This window comes from Bipolaris oryzae (assembly GCF_000523455.1).
Source record: "Bipolaris oryzae ATCC 44560 unplaced genomic scaffold scaffold_26, whole genome shotgun sequence".
Classification (NCBI taxonomy): Eukaryota; Fungi; Ascomycota; class Dothideomycetes; order Pleosporales; family Pleosporaceae; genus Bipolaris; species Bipolaris oryzae.
This window is the reverse complement of record NW_006911302.1, coordinates 61,366-79,621: the sequence shown is the minus strand read 5'-3', so window position 1 is coordinate 79,621 and position 18,256 is coordinate 61,366. Positions and strand designations below refer to the sequence as shown.

The following is an 18,256-nucleotide window of genomic DNA, read 5'->3' as shown; positions in this document are numbered from 1 at the left end:
ACCAACTGTAGTAGCGAAAAGGTTTAGAGGAAGCTGATATAAGAAAGCTTAAAAACGCAGGATCGGCGTTTGTTGCGACGACTACAGACAATGGAAGACCAGACCAAAGACCGGGAAAACGGCAGCATCAGACTTGCAACCGAAGCCGCTACGCAACCGATATGATTCGCCCCCTGCACGCGTCAAACACTTTCCCCTCCAAGGCAGGTCTCGCACAGCGCCACCGCAAATGGATGATGCAGCGGGACCCATGCGTCCGGGAAATATCCAACCCGAGGCCTAAACACAAAGTCGTTGACGCCAACGCCTTGGCCATGACATATGGGCCTAACGGTGCAAGCGCAGCCAATAGCATCTAGAACAGTATGGCAGAGCAGCTTCGCTTAGAGCTTCGCAAAGTCTCGCTCATGTGAACGCGGCCTAAACGGTTGGTGGGTATCACCTTCGACTAGTAACACACAGGGGATAATGATGGCAGAGGGCTAGGCGTCCCCCTCGAAGCGACCATGCGCCGCGGAAGAGTTGGTCGACGACCCACGCCCGCATGGCTTAGACACCACACCAATCTGCTGCCTGGTGTCGCTTGTGTTGTTTTGCGCCCTACTTCTTCTTCCTTTCTTCTTTCTCTTCTAATCCTGTTAATACCATTTCGTCCATTTCGCTCATGATGCGGTCCTACGCGCAGAAAGGTCTCGTTGCTGCCCTCGTCCTCGCCACCCAGGTTGTTATCGTTTCCGCCGCCGAAGATAGGCCCAAGGGAAATTTCCGCCAATGTCTCGAAGTATCGCCTGAATGCCCTGTCTTCGCTACCCTCTACGGATACAGACCCAATCTCGGTGCCAATGCTTTCCTCTGCGCGCTCTTCGCTCTTTGCTGCCTTGCTAGCATCGTCATCGGTATACTGAGCAAGACATGGACTTACACTCTTGCCTTGGGCATCGGAACTTTTCTCGAGGCCGCTGGATATGCAGGTCGAATCATCATGAATGATAACCCATGGAGCGAGTCTGGTTTCAAACTACAGATTTGCTGTCTTGTCCTCGGTCCCAGTTTCGTTGCTGCCGCCATCTACCTCACACTGAAGCACTTTGTTCTGTACTGCGGACCCCAGTATTCACTCATCAAGCCTCGCCTCTACCCATGGATTTTTGTCGGCTGCGATTTCGGCTCCATTGTGCTTCAGGCTGTCGGTGGAGGTATGGCAGCCGCTGGTGGCACTACCAACAAGAAACTCATTGATGGAGGCAACAATCTCATCGTAGCTGGTATCGCATTCCAGGTTGTCACCATGGTTGTGTGCGGTGTGCTCATTCTGATCTACATCTTCCGATACCGCAAGGCCCGCCAGAACCGCGATGCATTGAACGAGAAGAGCAGCTACGAGATGGATAAGGAGGCTGGTAGTGTTTCCCTTGGAAAAATCAAGCTTTTCGCTGGCGTCATTGTATTGGCATACCTCACTGTGCTCATTCGCTGCATATACCGTTTGCCAGAGATGGCTGGTGGCTGGGGTAACGCACTCATGCGTAATGAGCGGGAGTTCCTTTTGCTTGACGGAATGTAAGTTACACTGCTCACCGCAGCCTCTGAACATCTAGCTTACAATGATTAGGATGCTTGGTATCGCATGCGCAGTTCTCACTGCCTTCCACCCCGCATACTTCTTCCCTCCTTTCGCTGCTTTCCGCCGTAGCAAGTAATCGCCTCACCTTCGCTTCGAAATCTTAGAATTATAGAATAGGATCTGTTTTAAGACATAACCGGATTTCCATTTTTGTGGACTCGAATAGGTCCGTCCATTCGTAATGTAGCATAACGATAGTGGATGAGGAATAGTATATCGTCTATATGCATTTTCTCTCTCTCGTCCTTGGTGTATTCCCACTAACACACAGTCTCACTATCGCCTTACACATTCTCGATTTGCAGCCCCCTTTTTCAAGGCGACACAAGTAACCACTGTGAGCAGTCTTCAGCTTGAAATCCCAAGCGACACTCACGTTCGTGATTAGCAAACAAACACCAACCGCATCCCACCCAACACCACCCAACAACTTGTGCGCCAACACAACGAAAACCACGAGTGAAGCAAACGGGCAACAAACGAACGCCTCTCCCACACTATACTCTCTACCCCACATGCCAAAGAAAAGAATGGAAACTCGCCCATTCCTATCCTCTCCACATACTCAACCCATCCCACCACCTCCACGACAAAAACCCCCAAATACACCTAATCCCACCCAGCAACCATGGCATCCCCATCCACAAAAACCGGAGGAATCACTCCCATCGTAATTTCCATGGCTCCAGCCCCACCACCACCGCCACCACTCGTACCTACTAGCACTCCTCCCTCTCCTTCCTCCTCTGATACTATTCCTGTGATCCCAACAATGACGAACCCACTTATTTCTTCTGCAGCGGAAATATCCGCTTCATCAGTGATACAGAGTCACAGCAATACCGATAACGGGGTCGACGCGGTGCCTACTTTTTCACCTTCACTTACTATTACTACATCCGACAGTATGGTTACTACATTCTCGGGACCAGATATAGTCAGCACTATGGCATCTGCCTCTCTCGTCTCAGCGAAGCAGTCAAGATTGTCAGCAGGGCTGAGTGGAGCAGCAGCAGCAGGGCTAGGAGTTACAATGGGGATTTTAGCGTTTCTAGTGACGGCGGGGGTATTGTATGCTGTGTTTGGGCGGAATGTGCGGGGGTTGAGGAGGGGGTGAGTGAGAGGCACGGAGGTGGTTAGATGAGTGCCTAGTTAATCAGTCTCAAAGATGCGGGTTGAGGGGAGAAAGAAAGAAAGAGAGGGGGGCATGAAGATGATGGGTGAATGGAAGAACGATGATTAAAGTGATACGTTCAATACCAAGGCAAAAGCAAACTAGACTATGGTATCTAGGCACTCGTGGCAGTCATACCGGGCCGTGCGATAGGCGGTCTCGCCGCCATAGTCTTATCCTCCAAATCAGGCAGTGAGAACCTAGGCCTTCGATATGTGTACCCTACAAAAGCACCTCTCTTCCTGATCTCCAGTACCCCGCGACCAACTTCTGGATCACGGAGCAGCTTGTCGCGAGGTCGTTTCTTCTCCCTTTTCCGTCTTGGTATCTTCTTGAACGAAGTACATAGCCTATCCCACGCAATTTGTTCGAAGATCCCAGGGATACGGACTTGGGGATCCATTGCCATGGCCAGGGGATCGACGTTTGCTGTGGGAGCAGCAGCAGCAGCAGCAGCAAAAGGCGGTGCTGTCTCTTCTGCTACTTCCAAAAATTCGTAGCTGGAAGAATCGAGATGATCGGATGCGGTGAGAATATCGGCCTCATCATCAAAGTACTTGGTGATGGGCTGTCCGCCATGGACACGAGGCACAAAAGGTGGGCGGGTCATGTGTAGCAAGGACCACTGAATGTTGCGGAAGAATGGATGCGATTTGATGTCTTCGGCATCGTGGGGGAAGACGATGTGACCGGTGTTGTTGTGAATGTGTCGATTGCTACGCATACTAAGAGATTTGTCGCGGAGCACCCAGTCATTCTCACGGTATCTTCTGGCTGAGAGTCGGTCCTGTCTCTCTTCGAGGAGTCTCGTCATTAGGTCAATGGCATTGCGTGAGACTGGCACAAGGGGTATACGATCGATATTCGGACGAGCGTAACGCTGGTCGGACGGGAATCGCAACCACCGTCTGTGATCCTACTTATGTTAATCTTGGTGCAAGACCCCGTGTGAACCTACATACGATTATTCGCGCCTTTGTCGCCTGTCTGTTCTCACAGAAAAACGGTGTACATCCATAGAGGCACTGGGCATGTTAGAGAGACTTCATATCATTTGAAGCGACACACCTCGTATAGTATTACGCCGATGCTCCACCAGTCACAACGCCCATCATAGTTTTCACCTCTGATAACCTCTGGGGCCATGTACTGACTGGTTCCAACAACGCTTTTTGCGAACTGGCGTCTTTGCTCACGGTTCAACCAATCGATAATGGGTCCATTGGCAGTCTCCTGTCGAGTTTGATAGCGGTTGCGCATCGATCCATTGCCATAAATATGGTCCATGTTCTTGTGAGCATCCTGTCGGTTTCTCTCTTCTTCCATATCTTGTGCATCACCCTGGACATACAAGCCCAAGTCACGTAGTAGGCTGTACCGTTGTTCGTTATAGTATGTTTGATTGTGAGCCCAATGGCCATCAAAGGCGAGGCCAAAGTCAGAAATTCTAAGATGGCCAGATGAGGTGATGAGGAAATTGTCGGGTTTGACGTCACGATGAATCCAGTTCATCTTGTGTGCTTCTTCAATGCAAAGTATCATTTCTGCCAGATACCACTTGGCCACGTTCTCATCAAGAATGTCCTCACGAAGGAGTAGTCCGAGAAAATCTCCCCCCATCATGTACTCCATGACAAGGTACAAGTTGTTGTTGTCTTGAAAGGCGGCAATCAGAGGCACTACCCAACGGGAGTTTTCTGAAGCAACCAAGAAATCCCGTTCTGCACGCAAATGACCTTCTTGACTATTGCGAAGCATGTCGGATTTCCTGATAACTTTCATGGCAAATACCTGTTTTGATCTGCGACAAGGACCCGAATGGCTTTCTTCCTTTGGTGTCGGAGATCCATCAAGATATCTTGTGCTGGAGCTGCTTCCACGGAGACTCTCGCAGTGTTCGCTCTTCTCACGAACAAGTCTGACGACTCCGAAGCTGCCTTTACCTAACACTCGAATAATATCGTAGTTCGAAATGTGTACGCCCTTCATAGTCTGTCGAGCTATGGTGTTCGATTTCATTACTCGTACTTGTCGCAAGTGGTAGGTTTCGGAGAGATACTATTCTCTTCTATTGCATTGACGTTGCTCCTCCGAGACAGCCATGACGAGAAGCTTACGCTCCATATGGCGACGACGCATCGACCTTGGTGTAACTTTGGTAGTAAGGAGCTCACTGAAATGTGACTCGAAGAAGATCTTCGCGGCCGCCGCTTTTTCAATAGTCGCAATGGAAGGTTCACATAATCGTGGTGCGTCTTGACGAGGGAATATTACAAATCGAGAGGGCGAATGCTCAGCGGTCGCTTCATAGGAAAGAGGAGGTGAGCTGTCGGTCACAAAGCGGCCATTATGAGTGCGAAGCGTTGTCTCGGCAGATCGTGGGCCGCCTGAAGAAACCAGCGAAGTGGGAGCAGTTGACTGTGGAGCCCCACTGCTTCCTGGACTGAAGCCACTTGAGGGCAAAGAAGACATCTCGGACATGGGAGTCTTAGGAGAGATGGTGGTATTTTTGTCGCTGCTGTGTCGGTTGAAATAACTGAGTTCAACAGTAGGCCGGGAACTCAATTTTGGGCGATGCACGACGGTCTCATTATTGGGCAGGGCATTCGAAAGCTTTGTAGTAAGCTGTCTAGTTAAACTTGGAGTCGATCTGCTTGTAGCTGCAGGTGTAGGAGGAGGTGTACGGTTCTGGAACACTGGTTCGGATTCACCATCGAACGTAGCAGCGTTGGCAAGCTGTAGGAGGGATGAATTATCAGGGCCTAAGCTGAGGGGTGGGAGACTGGTAGGTAGGTCGGAGGTAAGAGGGATTCGCGAAGAAGATCTGGAGAAGCGTTTTCCCACTCTCGGATGCGCCGGGCTGCAAGATTTGTTCGCTGCTGAGCCGTTGCTCCCTAGCGTAGCCTCTGCTGAGCTCGGAGTAGAGCCTGATGGTAGAGTTAGATCTGAGCACTTCAAGGACAAAGTATCTAAGACACTCACTCTTGCCATTACGGAAAATGGAGAAGATTCTTATGCTCCCACGCCGTAGTGTAGTGAAAGTACGGCCGGCAGGAGTAGTATTGCGCGGATACGGACGCTTTGCAGTAGCAACAGGACGAGCTTCTGCCGATCGTTCAACAAGACGAACTTTGCCCTTGTCTTGGGCTTCTTGTCCGGGGTTGTGGACCTCTTTTCTTTTCCGCGTTGGGACAAGAGACATCATCCTGGCAATTCTGATGTCTCAGTATTACCTAATGTTAGTACTGGGATGGAGTAATAATGCTAGACGTAGGCTGGGATTTCAACCAACGCCCCGTCAGGAGAGCAAGTGGAGTAACGAGAGTGGAAAGAAACGCTAGTCTAGTTTTGTGTGCCATGGGGAGAAGGCGTTGTTGACGCCGTAAACGGAAAGCGCAGCAGCGAAGATGGGAAGCAGCATCAGTCCGCACATGATGGTTTGAAACTGAGAAAGGTGGAAAATAGGGTATCGAAGCAACCTAAACAACTTGGACCATACCCATCATGTCTGGTAGAAAGGATGATTATGGTTTAGCTCGACCTCAGGACAGTGCGCAATAGTAGTTTACTGGAGTGAAAGAGTGGGGCCTCTCCTATAGGGTTGTGGCATGACAGCAGAAGCACATCTTGTCATGACTCCAGCGAACAAGCACCAGTCACAGGGACACACATATCTTAGCAAGAGGGTGTGTCCCAATCTCATGCGGTCCGAGTGCCAGCGCATCCCGTGACAATATACTGGGTTTCCAAGGGCCGCATGATCAAGAGGCTGACTGTGATTCGATAGAGCGGGGTACCACCCGAGGTGATGACCAAAGTTTCGTGTTGACCGCCTTGTGCTTTATTTCTTCGCTCCTCCCTCTCTCTCAACGGCACTTCATACTTCTATCGCCCCCAGCCCTTCGATGCCTGAGTGCTGCAAGGGTTGCGATTATCGATAACTCCAAGCGCATCCGTCCTGCTTCGCCTTACCCGGTTGTGGCGCCTTATCTGTTACTTATCCGTTATCGCCTATCGCTTATCGCAGCATCACCCCCTCGAACTCCATCACGTCACTTTCCTCCTGCGTGACAACCTTTAAAGGTTGACTTAGCAACCCAGGCCGAACCCCAGCGCGGGGTTCCCTAAGCTCCTCGGACCTCGACGCAACTATTACAGAGTCGGCAGAGGTCATTCCACAGGTTTAAGGCCAATTCAGCCCCGACCTTTCGCTGGGCACATCTGCGAACATAACCAGGAACATTATTTTGTTACTACGCGCCTGCATCTCTTCTGAACACTCCTTGACGCCGCCAATACTTTCCACACACCTGTTTAGGCCATCTTTGAGACCTCTGATCTGATTTTGCGAAAAATACTTAACAAGACTTCGTATTAATCGAGTTTCCACCCCCTAGCATGTCATGCCTAACTCACCAACAACTCCCTTTCCTCTTTACCTATTCCCAAGCTTTACCTTCCGCCGGCGGAGCAGCTCTGCGTTCAGCGATTCCAACAGCTCATCGTCGTCGCTGTCTTCATCCCCGCGGCAGCCTACATCCTTTCTCGCCACCCAGCCGACATCGCATCTTCGTTGTCAGAAATGCCTCGCCGATCTTATTCCTACGTCGTCGATCATAAGTAAGGGTTTTACTGGGAGACATGGTCGTGCGTACCTTGTCAGTCCGCCGCCGTCATCCAGCTTTCTCTCAGGCGGAAGCATCGCAGCAGCAGGCTTCAAGAATGGCGACTTGCCCAACACACTCACACACAAGCCTCAGTCTCGACAGCTCGTCACCGGTGTGCACATCGTGTCTGATATAAGCTGTCGCAGCTGCGGTAGTGTTCTAGGATGGAAGTATGTCGACGCCGCAGAAGACAGTCAAAAGTACAAGATTGGAAAATTCATTCTTGAGGCTAAAAAGACTGTCAAAGGATCAGAATGGGATCAATCCTTGGACGAAGAGGACAATGGCATGGTTACTGAGACCAAGGAAGGAGATATTGAATTCGATTCGCAGGACGAAGACGAATGTGAGGACCTCTTCAGTGGTATCTGGACTCCACAGCTGGCAACACGGAGAAGGAAGCGCCGTGCATATCCCCAAGTTGATCTTTAGGGGGTTTTTTCGTTCTACAGTTTTGCAGCAACCGACCTCGGCTCTCAGTCATCTTTTCAGATCACCCATCACGACATACCATATACCCCAGCAGATACCCACACGACCACTATTTATGATTTCTGATACCTGGGAGGACCCCAGGTTTTGGCGTAATGGTTTTTTCTTTCCACGGTCGTTCTCATGCATTATGTACTTACATCGGAATGATATATGGTCTAATGACTTTGAAAATCGCCGTAAATATGCCGAGATTCTTTCATGTTCATGGTTCTTCAATTGTCCAGCCACAATTACAACGTAATGATTATGATCACAACTTGGCGCCAACACCCTTCCCGCCTTGTACATCATCATATCTGACCTTCCCTACTTCAGCAATCTGGCCGTTACTCTCCTCAGGCGACCACCCGGCAATCAAGTCCTCAACAACATTAGTCTCATCTTGTCCCCATACCAAGCCACCTACAGGCTTGAACTCTCCATTCTGTTGCCGCCTCAACACACGGTAAGTGGGTGCACCACAAAGCCCCAATTCCTTAGCTTCAGCCGTGAGAGCCCGCAATTTCTCCTTGGTGGCAGGACTATTGGCGCGCGCGATGAGGTCAGCCCCATTGAACCCTGCTTCATCGAGAACCGATTGAAGTACAGACTCGTCTGCTACATCTTTATTCTGCTCCCAGCATGCTGAGTCTATCATCCCGTTAGTGTTTGCTTTCTCAAACTCTCATCAATGGCCTCTCGTGTAACAACATCTGCGAGTGCAAATTTGAAGGCAAAAGAACGAATGACTTACACAGAACCTTGGTCGCCGCCGGCTCCACAATCCCAACCCTAAGCACCGTCGGCGTACGTATGGGAAACTTATCAGCCCAATAAAACTTGATGGGCCCATCTTTCCCTCTACCACCCTGCTGCTGTCCTTCCTGCACATCAACCGCATTCCACCACCTCGTCCAGTCCACGTGATCGCGCCTCGACCACTCCGCTTTCGCCTGGCTAATCGCCATCATCGGCATATTCGGGGCCCCAATCTCTCGAAACAAGATCCCCAGCAAGAACGGCTTCAGCACAATCTCCAGCCCAGGCCCAAACGTGCGTTGCAACCGCGCAAGCTGCGTGTATCCCAAAAACGCCCACGGCGACGAAAAATCGAACCAAAACTCCAGCCTAGCCACCGGCTTACTCGCCAAAGGCAATCGATTCTCACCAACAACCCTCGGAAGCAACCCCCGCAAATTCCCCACCCGCGTCCACGCATCCTCCCCTTCCTTCCCCTTCACCCCCGATGACGACGACAATCCAAGCAGCGTCGCCTCAACAAAATGCATGCGATCCTGTCCCCAAAAAAACCTCCCGTCTCCCCCTTCAGCCTCCGGAATCCAAAACCCAGGAACCCCAAACGCCCCCCTCTCAATCGCCAACCCCGTCTCACGCTCCAACTCTCCTCTCGCCGTCACATCCTTAAAGCACGTCCGATCCAGCCCCTTCACCCCGGCTTCACTTGCAATCTGCAGTAAGACAGCATCATCATTGACATCCCTCCCTTCAACCCAATACGCGCGAAAAAGACGATCGGTGAGTTCCCTCCTCTTGTCCTGCTCGGGGACGCAATAAAGCATACGTAGCGCATTCACCGTTTTACGCGGGTGTTGGGGCGGGGGGTGGTAAGGGACTTGGTAGCGAGCCAATGTGCGCTGCATGCTTTGTCCCGCTACGGTTTTTTTGGTGGCATTGAAGACGTCGCTTGCGCTGCCGCCGGCGCCCTGGGGCGCGGCGGTGGCGCGGTAGATGGCGCCAAGGAGGACGGGGTGGTAGAGGAGGGTTGCGTTTGTGCGGTGGGCGAGGGACTGCACGCGGGTGGAGGCGATGTAGGCGAAGGGGCAGGAGATGTCGTAGTTGAAGATTAGGGTTGGGGGTGGGGAGGCCATGGTGGGGGTGAGATGCGGGTGAGATGCGGAGGTGGATCAGTGGAAATTGTAAGGGTAAGGGGAGTTTAGTATAAATGTTGGATTAGCATGGGTGTGTAAGAAATGATGTACATATCTTGATTTAGTGTCGGTAATTGGCGTTAGGGCGTGAGGAGTAAGTACAACATTCAGGTACAGCCGAGGTTCTTTTCTACAACAATACCGCTACCGGCTTGCCCGCCTTCTTAGTATGTTCTAGGTCGATTTTCATCTGCCTTCTATGTACAGCTTATGATCTACATTTACCGATATGAACCCTAACCCTGTTCATGCAGTCTACGCATACTGGAAACTGGTCCTGCAAAGTGGGCAGCTTGGGCTGTCGCTGCTCTTGAACCACTTGAACAAACAAACACCATGGAACAAGTTCTTGCAGGTCGCGCATTTCTTGTCCGGTAGCTTCCTGTCTGAACCGACAATGCTGTAACAAATCGCACACTCGCTCTGCCCCTTGAGCGCTCCATCCACGTTCCTCTTAAAGGTGGTCAACGCATCAATGAGGGAACCGTTAAAGATGGTAATGGCACCCAAGGATGTTCGTAGCCAGGATTGCCATTTAGTTTCGTTTACAGCGACACGGTTGAGACCTTCGATGTGAGCGTTTGCCAGAGGGAAAGCAGCAGGCAGGGATATGCGCATCGCCATTGTCTGCTCATCGACGATGTAAGACGCAGTAATCTCACGAGCACGAGAGACGACCTTGACGGCGAAGGGAGAGTCAGGTTCGGCTGCGGCTTGTTCTTCAGACCATTTCGCCACTGCATCGAGAGAAGCAACAATGACGGGTTGAGAGACGTATCTCTCCGTCCAGGGCTCCAATGAGACTACAATCGCACGCGACTTGCAGTTCTTGAACCAAGACTTCGTCAGTGAAGGAACGTCGCGTAGGCACAAGAAGTACAGATGTGTCAAGAGCCATTGAATATCCCTTTTTGGAGGCTCGACATCCGCTTCATATGTTGTGATATCTAGCTTCGAAACGTCGACTGGTCTGTTGTTTGCGTGTCCGAGGAATTCAAACGTGAAGTCCAGCAAGCCAGGCAAGTAATCACCTTCACGAATGTGCTCGACGTAGTCGTTCTTGACCTTGAAAGAAGCATGCTCCAGATGATCAAAGACCAACCTCCAGCTAAGTAAGTAGCCGCGTAGCGATAACGGCACGCTTCTTTCAAAGTTTGTATCAGCCAATGATGCGACCGTAGGGGCATCAATAACTAGAGATAGCAGCTCTTCTGGCAATCGCGCAGTAGATTTCTCCAGTGCTGCATCGATGGAGATCTGCTCTTGAGCTGCAGGGATTTGCTTATGCAGAATGTCGAACGCAGTCTGCTGAACGGGTTGCGACTGCACATACAATAGGGGGAACAACTCTTCAGTTGATTCGAGATTCTTGAGCGACACCTTGGATATTTGACGTGCTAGGACATCGTTCACCATTTTGAGAGGCTGATGGAACTCGTCAGGGAAGTGCTGGGAGTGCTTCAGGATATTTATTAGACCATCGGCAACAGGCTGCTCTGCCTCTTTCGAGGCATCTAGGAGATCGTCGTTTGGCTCTTCTACATTGACCAGGGTTCGGAGTTGGGCGTATAATTTGAGCGATGCATGTACGAGAGGGATTGGACTATCCATGCCAGACTCATTTGTTTCCAACTCGGTTGTTGCCGACCAGATCGCAGATAGTGTACTGAGGATATTTCCCCAGTGATCGCCGTACCGGTCGCTGATTACTGGAAGCAGTACTAATAATGAACGGCACAATTCCGCTTTGACAGCTCGTGCGACTTGGTCTTCTTGAAGCCATGAGACTACGTGATTGATAAAGAGAAGCACACGATGTTTGGCGCTCTCTTCCACAAAACTGTCCTCGCTGAGTATACTGTTCAGCTGTACGAGATTGTGCAATGCTTCTGACGATTTATCTTCGATATCCAAACCTGTGAGGTCGGCCAGAATTTCGCTGGACATTCTTTGGCAAGACTTGGAAGCCGATAATGGCTCCTTGAACCCGTTCAGTAGTCCCAATAGCTGGAGTACGTTTTTGGATTTTCTTGTGGTCTTGAGCATCTCCTGCATTGCAGGAGTCTGAGAGTTTTTCCACCCAGCAATCTCAATTGCTTCTGCGATCAGTACGCTATATGTCCGCGCATTGTAGTACGTGGGAGCATTTATGTCAGCACTGACATTCGACAAGATGCTTTTAGCCCATGTCATAAGCGATTCAGTACTGCTGTCCGACCAAGTACCGGCTAGCGTCCGCAGTTCCTGTGTCACAAACGACTGCGCATCTGAAATGAATGTCATTGCATCAGACTCGACATCCAGATCATAGTGTGCCCAGAAACCGTTTGCCCCCGCAAGACCAAGATTGTCATCAGCAAGCTGCATGGCGAGGGCGATATTCTGAATATAGGCAGCCTTCAGCTCAGACGGGACTTTGCTGATAGAGAAGAGATCAGGGTTCTTGAACAATCGGGTCACATATTGGCTTATTCTGTATGCGATCGAATATCCGTCAACATCTCGTGTCATGTTGATAATCCTAGACGGTGATTGATCTGATGTTACTAGGTAGACAGCGCCTCCAAGAGGATTCGTGATGGCTAGCGAGGTCTTGGGAGCAGCATTGAGAAACGGTTCGAGCGCCGAGTTCCAGTCATCAATGTTGGGGAAAACTTTACAAATCTGATCCCAGTCGCTGCCTGCTTGAACGGATTGCTTTGCCAAATCCACCAAGGTCTCAACCGAGACTGACGTTGATGTAGCATCTCGTAGACCCTGCTGAATGAGGTCATACATCGATTGCTTAGAATCAGAGCCTGATGAGAGTATGGTCTGAATCGATGCATTGACAGCCTTCGCATCCTGCGCTACTTCGTCGTTTGGTGATTCGGATGCGAGAAGTAACGCTTGAAGAAGACTGGAACCTTGTGGCTGAGCGAGGAATTCGCGAAGTATCGAGGGTTTGGACTTGACAATCTGACGTAAACCCTGTAAAGAGTAAGGTGCTTGCTGTGATATCGAGAGCGTTTCTGTCATGTAAACAAGAACACCATCTGTTGTCTGAGGAGATAGTATCTTTGCCGGCGATTGAAGAACACGATTGAATGATTCCCATTCCCCTAAACCTTCTATAGCTTCATGGACGTTGGCAACTATATGTTCTTGCAATCCAGGATCTGAAGTTGCGAGATCAAAGTCTGACGGTATCCTGGATGAGGTAAGAATTCCCTCGAGGGCCTTGTTCCGGATCGTTGGGTCTGTCTCCTTAAGAATGGCTCTTAAACATGCACTCCATGCATCCTTGAAAATTGTGCTATCCGATTTCGAGTACAAGAGGTCAATCAGGTAGGAAGACGAGGGTGACAGGACAAGCTCCGGTAGGTCTTGCTGTATGAATTGTTCAAGGTCCTGTTCTGTCTGAGATGAGGAGATCAATGTGGGGTTGCGCTTCAACACTGCTGCAATAGCAGCCGCTGCGCCATACGGCTTCCCATTCCTATTTCTGAGAACTCCGAGGGCTTCTGCTACGATCGATGTACATGCTCGTACGATAACTGGCCGCAGCGCTGCTAGCCTTTCTATCTTCAGCGCTTGATCTTGCAGGATCGAGAACCGCGTCGCTTGTTGGCTAACACCTGTTTGCGACTTTTCATAATCCTTTGACTGTTCTGGAGCTGAGGTTTTGATACTGTCAATGAGTCTCTGTGAAAACTCAGGCCATTGCTCGCTGAGGACTGTATCCATTCCTTCAATCCCGAGTGCTTTTGATAAAAGCCCTGTCGCATTTGATGGTATAGCCCAGTGCGAGGTCTCCAATGTCGGATGCAAGTATTGCATGATTATAGATAGCACCATCTCTTTTAGTAGCTTTGTCCGCTCAGACTCTTCCAATCGCTGACTCAAAAGGCTAGCTGTCTCTAGGTAAGCATCGAATGCGGCTTCATGGGTGTACTTGGGCTCGTCCTTGCGCACAATACCGCCATGGAGAGAATTCAATAGATCTGCAGCGTCAGTATCGTGTTGTGGCAGAATCTCTTTTGGAATAACTCTGAATAGCTCGGCCAATCGAGACCAAAAGTCACGTGGTCCGAACTGAGACCCTTTCTTCAAGAACTGCCGCAGGCGTCTGTCAACACCTGTTTTGCTTTTGTAATCCGTCGTCCACACTGTGGGGTGTTTGGTGGTAAGAAGAGTCAAAGTCTCAACATAATCGCTGACAGAACCAGTCTGGTCAGAGTTTAACGCTTCGGCCAGGTACGCTTTGCTGACAATGGCGAGATTCTGCTCAATAGCAACTATGAATTCGTTAGCGTGTCTTTCCAATTTTGTTTGCTTTAAGAAACACGAACCATCTTCTTTTGTCAAACAAATTTTCAGTAGTCGATGTACTGATCGCCGAATTCCAGCATCTCTGTAAGAAGAAAAGTCCCATAACTTCTTGTCGCCAAAGAGGCTATCATAGTCGGTTTGATACTTGGAGAGCTCCTCAGGTTGTAAATTGGCTACCAAGCTACCCAGCAAAGACACGCATGCCGAGATGACACGGCTGTACTTTGCTTCAGCATCATCCTTGGTTACTGTTCTCTCATCGCTAAGAGTTGTAGGACTCTCTTTATCGATGGCATCGCGACAGTACTCTAATATGGGCTGTTGGTAGATCTTCCGAATGCTTTGTAGTTTCTCGGCTGTGTTGAAGACTTGCCGTAGGGAGGTTTGTGTTGCTTCAACCACTGATCGATCGCTATCATAGAGACCACAGAGCCATGCTGAGACACTTTTAGGCATGTGTTTCGCTATGCGCTTGCCGGCAGATACGGCAAAGTGGCCATGGAGGAGATGGGCGTTCTGGCGAACGGCTTTCGCGTTGTCGATCGAGGTTCGTGGATACATTCTAACCCATGCTTCAAGTAGGCCCTCCTCCACTGGACTGTCAAGTGATGTGACATATGCCTGTATATCTTCCAGCGCCTTTGCCTTTGTTGTGCTATCTCTTTTGGAGAGGTTTCTCAGGTAGACTACGACGTTTGGGTCGGAGATGGCAGAGACATCTGGAGGCTCCGATACGTATGACAGCTGCGACGAACTTGCGCCAAATGCTGGCGATGAACTCCCAAATGCACCAAATCCGGCTGTGTTGGCAGCGCGGGCACTGCTTGCCTGAGCTTTCGCTGTGCGCTTCGACATGGTGGGGTTCGTGTGACAAAACTCCCAGGCTATCTCGAAGATGTTTGTGTAATACGGGCGCTTAGTGTGTAGAGGCAGAGGACGCAGCAGAACAGGCCGCAGTTATGCAAGGAATGACTCAAAGAAAACCAACAGTCGCATGTCGCGACAACGATGGGCGAACAGCTGTGAAATGTCGAAATAGTGCGGCTCTGCCTGATGACGGCACCAACTGTGGGTAGGCGGACGACGGTGGGGCAATCCGGGCACATCCCTGTTACACACTAGAGCCAATCTGTGTCTAGTGGATTTCGCTGACATGGAACTTCGTCTGGAGGCAACGCCCAAGCTCGATTGACCTTTCTTCTCTTGTTTACTTTACACTTATCCGCCACGACAGCACTCTGCGCGGGTGGTGATCTGTTACCATGAAGTTCTACATCGACAGCCTCCCCGTGCTGTTCCCATACCCTCGGGTCTATCCTGAGCAATATGCCTACATGTGCGATCTCAAGCGTACCTTGGACCAGGGCGGTCATTGCGTCCTCGAAATGCCCTCAGGCACGGGTAAAACCGTGTCATTGCTCTCACTCATCATCGCGTATCAGCAACACTATCCTGAAAAACGGAAGCTGATATACTGCTCGCGTACCATGTCTGAGATTGAGAAGGCCTTGGCCGAGTTGAAGGCGTTGATGAAGTATCGTACCACCGAGCTAGGCTATGAGGAGGAATTTCGAGGTCTGGGATTGACAAGTCGAAAGAACCTTTGTCTACACCCTTCAGTCAAGCGAGAAAAGAGTGGGACGGTAGTAGATGCGCGATGTCGCAGCTTGACGGCAGGCTTCGTCAAGGAGAAGAAAGAACGAGGCGAGGATGTCGAGCTTTGCGTCTATCACGAGAATCTCGATCTGTTAGAGCCACACAACCTCATTCCGCCTGGCGTATGGACCTTTGATGGCATATTGAAGTATGGTGAACAGCAAAAGCAATGTCCTTACTTTACCGCAAGGCGAATGATGCCTTACTGCAACGTCATCATCTACTCGTACCATTATCTGTTAGACCCAAAGATTGCAGATCGAGTATCCAAGGAGCTTTCCAAAGATTGCATAGTAGTCTTTGACGAAGCTCACAACATCGACAATGTGTGCATCGAATCCCTCAGCATCGACCTGACAGAAGATGTGTTGCGGAAAGCAACCAAGGGCGTCAATAACCTTGATCGAAAAATCACAGAGATGAAGAGCAGCGACGCAGAAAAGCTACAAAACGAATACGCCAAATTAGTGGAAGGTCTGCGGGCTGCTGATGAGGCGCGTAATGAAGAAGCTTTTATGGCGAACCCTGCTCTTCCCGATGATCTTCTTACAGAAGCCGTACCCGGTAACATACGGCGAGCCGAGCATTTCGTCGCATTTCTCAAGCGCTTCATCGAGTATCTCAAAACTCGAATGAAGGTTCTCAACGTTGTCGCGGATACCCCTCCAGAATTCTTGAAGCATCTCAAGGACTTGACGTTTATCGAACGAAAACCGCTGCGGTTCTGCGCCGAGCGTCTAACCTCACTCGTCCGTACACTCGAACTTACAAATATCGAGGACTACCAACCCCTTCAAGAAGTCGCTACCTTCGCCACACTGGTAGCAACATATGAAACTGGCTTCCTACTGATCATCGAACCTTTCGAATCAGCGACAGCCACCGTACCGAACCCCGTCTTACATCTGACATGTTTGGATGCTGCAATAGCTATCAAACCCGTCTTTGAGCGCTTCTACTCCGTCATCGTTACTTCCGGAACAATGTCACCCCTGGACATGTACCCGCGCATGCTCAACTTCAATACCGTTGTACAAGAGTCTTTCACAATGACACTGACACGAAAGTCTTTCCTTCCTATGATTGTCGATCGCGGAAACGACCAGAATCAAGTCACATCACAGTTTGAGCACCGCAACGACTTGCAAGTACAGCGAAACTTTGGTAACCTGCTCATTGAATTCTGCAAGTTGACTCCTGATGGAGTTGTCGTCTTTTTCCCATCCTATCTCTACATGGAAAGCATCATCTCCGCATGGCAAGGCATGGAAATCCTCGACACAGTCTGGAAATACAAACTCATCCTCGTCGAAACGCCCGACGCCCAAGAAACCGCCCTCGCACTCGAAACCTTCCGCACAGCCTGCAACAACGGCCGCGGCGCCGTCCTCCTCTGTGTCGCTCGAGGCAAAGTAAGCGAAGGCATCGATTTTGACCACCACTACGGCCGCACTGTGCTCTGCATGGGCGTACCCTACCAATACACCGAGTCCCGAATCCTCAAAGCGCGCTTGGAGTTCCTCCGCGAAACATATCGCATCAAGGAAGCAGACTTCCTCTCCTTCGACGCCATGCGCCACGCCGCCCAGTGCCTCGGTCGTGTCATCCGCGGCAAAGACGACTACGGAATCATGGTCCTGGCGGATAAGCGCTTCAACAAGAAACAAACGCAACTCCCCAAATGGATCCAACAGGGCCTCGACGCCAAAAACACGAAACTCTCAATCGACCAGGCTGTGGGTATGGCCAAGAATTTTCTCAAGGAAATGAGCGTGCCGTGGAGTAGGGCTGAGCAAGAAGGTCATTCGTCGTGGAGTCTGGAGGATCTCGAGGCGCATCAGAGGAAGAAGGCGGCGCATGGGATTAGTGGGACTGATAACCCGGCTATGCGGGCGTTAGAGGGGCGGGCTGAGGTGGAACGCATGGATGTTGATGGTGAGGAGGGGGATGAATATGGAGGCAGGGCTGATGTTGATGCTGAGATGGCAGGATTGGCTGATGGATAGAAGTTTGAGGATTCCGGGCCACATAACAAAGTAGAATTGGTATCATATCTGGGGGTTTTGTAAGGATTTAGGGTTTGAATATCGCCATTATGAATGTACTTCATGTTCGCACCATTCATGTAGTGCAACTAATTAGAATGAGAACCAATATTGAGAAGTACACCTTGAACTACCAGAATTAATCTACCAAAGAGTAATTGAAGTGAGGCATAAGAACGAAAGTTAAAGGTTGCATTGAATCAACTGACTATCCGCGAATGAGCGCCTTGCTAGGATATATGAACACGAAGAGGAATGCAATCCGTATACCAAAGCTCGTCCGCGCCCAAACTCCATGCTAGACTACCATCCGAGAGAAGAACAACTCTAAACACGACCGTTTTATAGTGAGTGAC

General features: G+C 50.3%; 7 protein-coding genes across 7 annotated transcripts; 3 read left to right on the top strand and 4 right to left on the bottom strand.

Annotated features, from left to right (window-relative positions):
• Positions 1-667: 667 nt before the first annotated feature.
• COCMIDRAFT_24020 (uncharacterized protein) lies at positions 668-1,700 on the top strand (the record flags this gene model as incomplete). Its single annotated transcript, XM_007687118.1, has 2 exons — positions 668-1,560; positions 1,613-1,700. 2 exons carry the CDS (start codon positions 668-670, stop codon positions 1,698-1,700), a joined length of 981 nt encoding a protein of 326 aa, XP_007685308.1.
• A 1,213-nt stretch (positions 1,701-2,913) lies between these two features.
• On the bottom strand, positions 2,914-4,787 carry COCMIDRAFT_88234 (uncharacterized protein; the record flags this gene model as incomplete). The annotated part of the gene is made up of 3 exons (XM_007687155.1): positions 2,914-3,714; positions 3,761-3,823; positions 3,867-4,787. The coding sequence occupies 3 exons, from the start codon at positions 4,785-4,787 to the stop codon at positions 2,914-2,916; spliced, it is 1,785 nt and encodes a 594-aa protein (XP_007685345.1).
• A 69-nt stretch (positions 4,788-4,856) lies between these two features.
• COCMIDRAFT_88016 (uncharacterized protein) lies at positions 4,857-6,003 on the bottom strand (the record flags this gene model as incomplete). Its single annotated transcript, XM_007687154.1, has 2 exons — positions 4,857-5,725; positions 5,781-6,003. The coding sequence occupies 2 exons, from the start codon at positions 6,001-6,003 to the stop codon at positions 4,857-4,859; spliced, it is 1,092 nt and encodes a 363-aa protein (XP_007685344.1).
• Positions 6,004-7,498: 1,495 nt separating this feature from the next.
• On the top strand, positions 7,499-7,897 carry COCMIDRAFT_62562 (uncharacterized protein; the record flags this gene model as incomplete). Its single annotated transcript, XM_007687153.2, has 1 exon — positions 7,499-7,897. A coding segment is annotated over one exon (399 nt), but the record flags the coding sequence as incomplete, so codon positions are not given.
• Positions 7,898-8,210: 313 nt separating this feature from the next.
• COCMIDRAFT_88128 (uncharacterized protein) lies at positions 8,211-9,828 on the bottom strand (the record flags this gene model as incomplete). The annotated part of the gene is made up of 2 exons (XM_007687152.1): positions 8,211-8,590; positions 8,694-9,828. The coding sequence occupies 2 exons, from the start codon at positions 9,826-9,828 to the stop codon at positions 8,211-8,213; spliced, it is 1,515 nt and encodes a 504-aa protein (XP_007685342.1).
• A 315-nt stretch (positions 9,829-10,143) lies between these two features.
• COCMIDRAFT_2921 (uncharacterized protein) lies at positions 10,144-15,054 on the bottom strand (the record flags this gene model as incomplete). The annotated part of the gene is made up of 2 exons (XM_007687101.1): positions 10,144-14,165; positions 14,220-15,054. 2 exons carry the CDS (start codon positions 15,052-15,054, stop codon positions 10,144-10,146), a joined length of 4,857 nt encoding a protein of 1,618 aa, XP_007685291.1.
• A 407-nt stretch (positions 15,055-15,461) lies between these two features.
• COCMIDRAFT_34352 (uncharacterized protein) lies at positions 15,462-17,861 on the top strand (the record flags this gene model as incomplete). The annotated part of the gene is made up of 1 exon (XM_007687125.1): positions 15,462-17,861. The coding sequence occupies one exon, from the start codon at positions 15,462-15,464 to the stop codon at positions 17,859-17,861; it is 2,400 nt and encodes a 799-aa protein (XP_007685315.1).
• Positions 17,862-18,256: the final 395 nt, after the last annotated feature.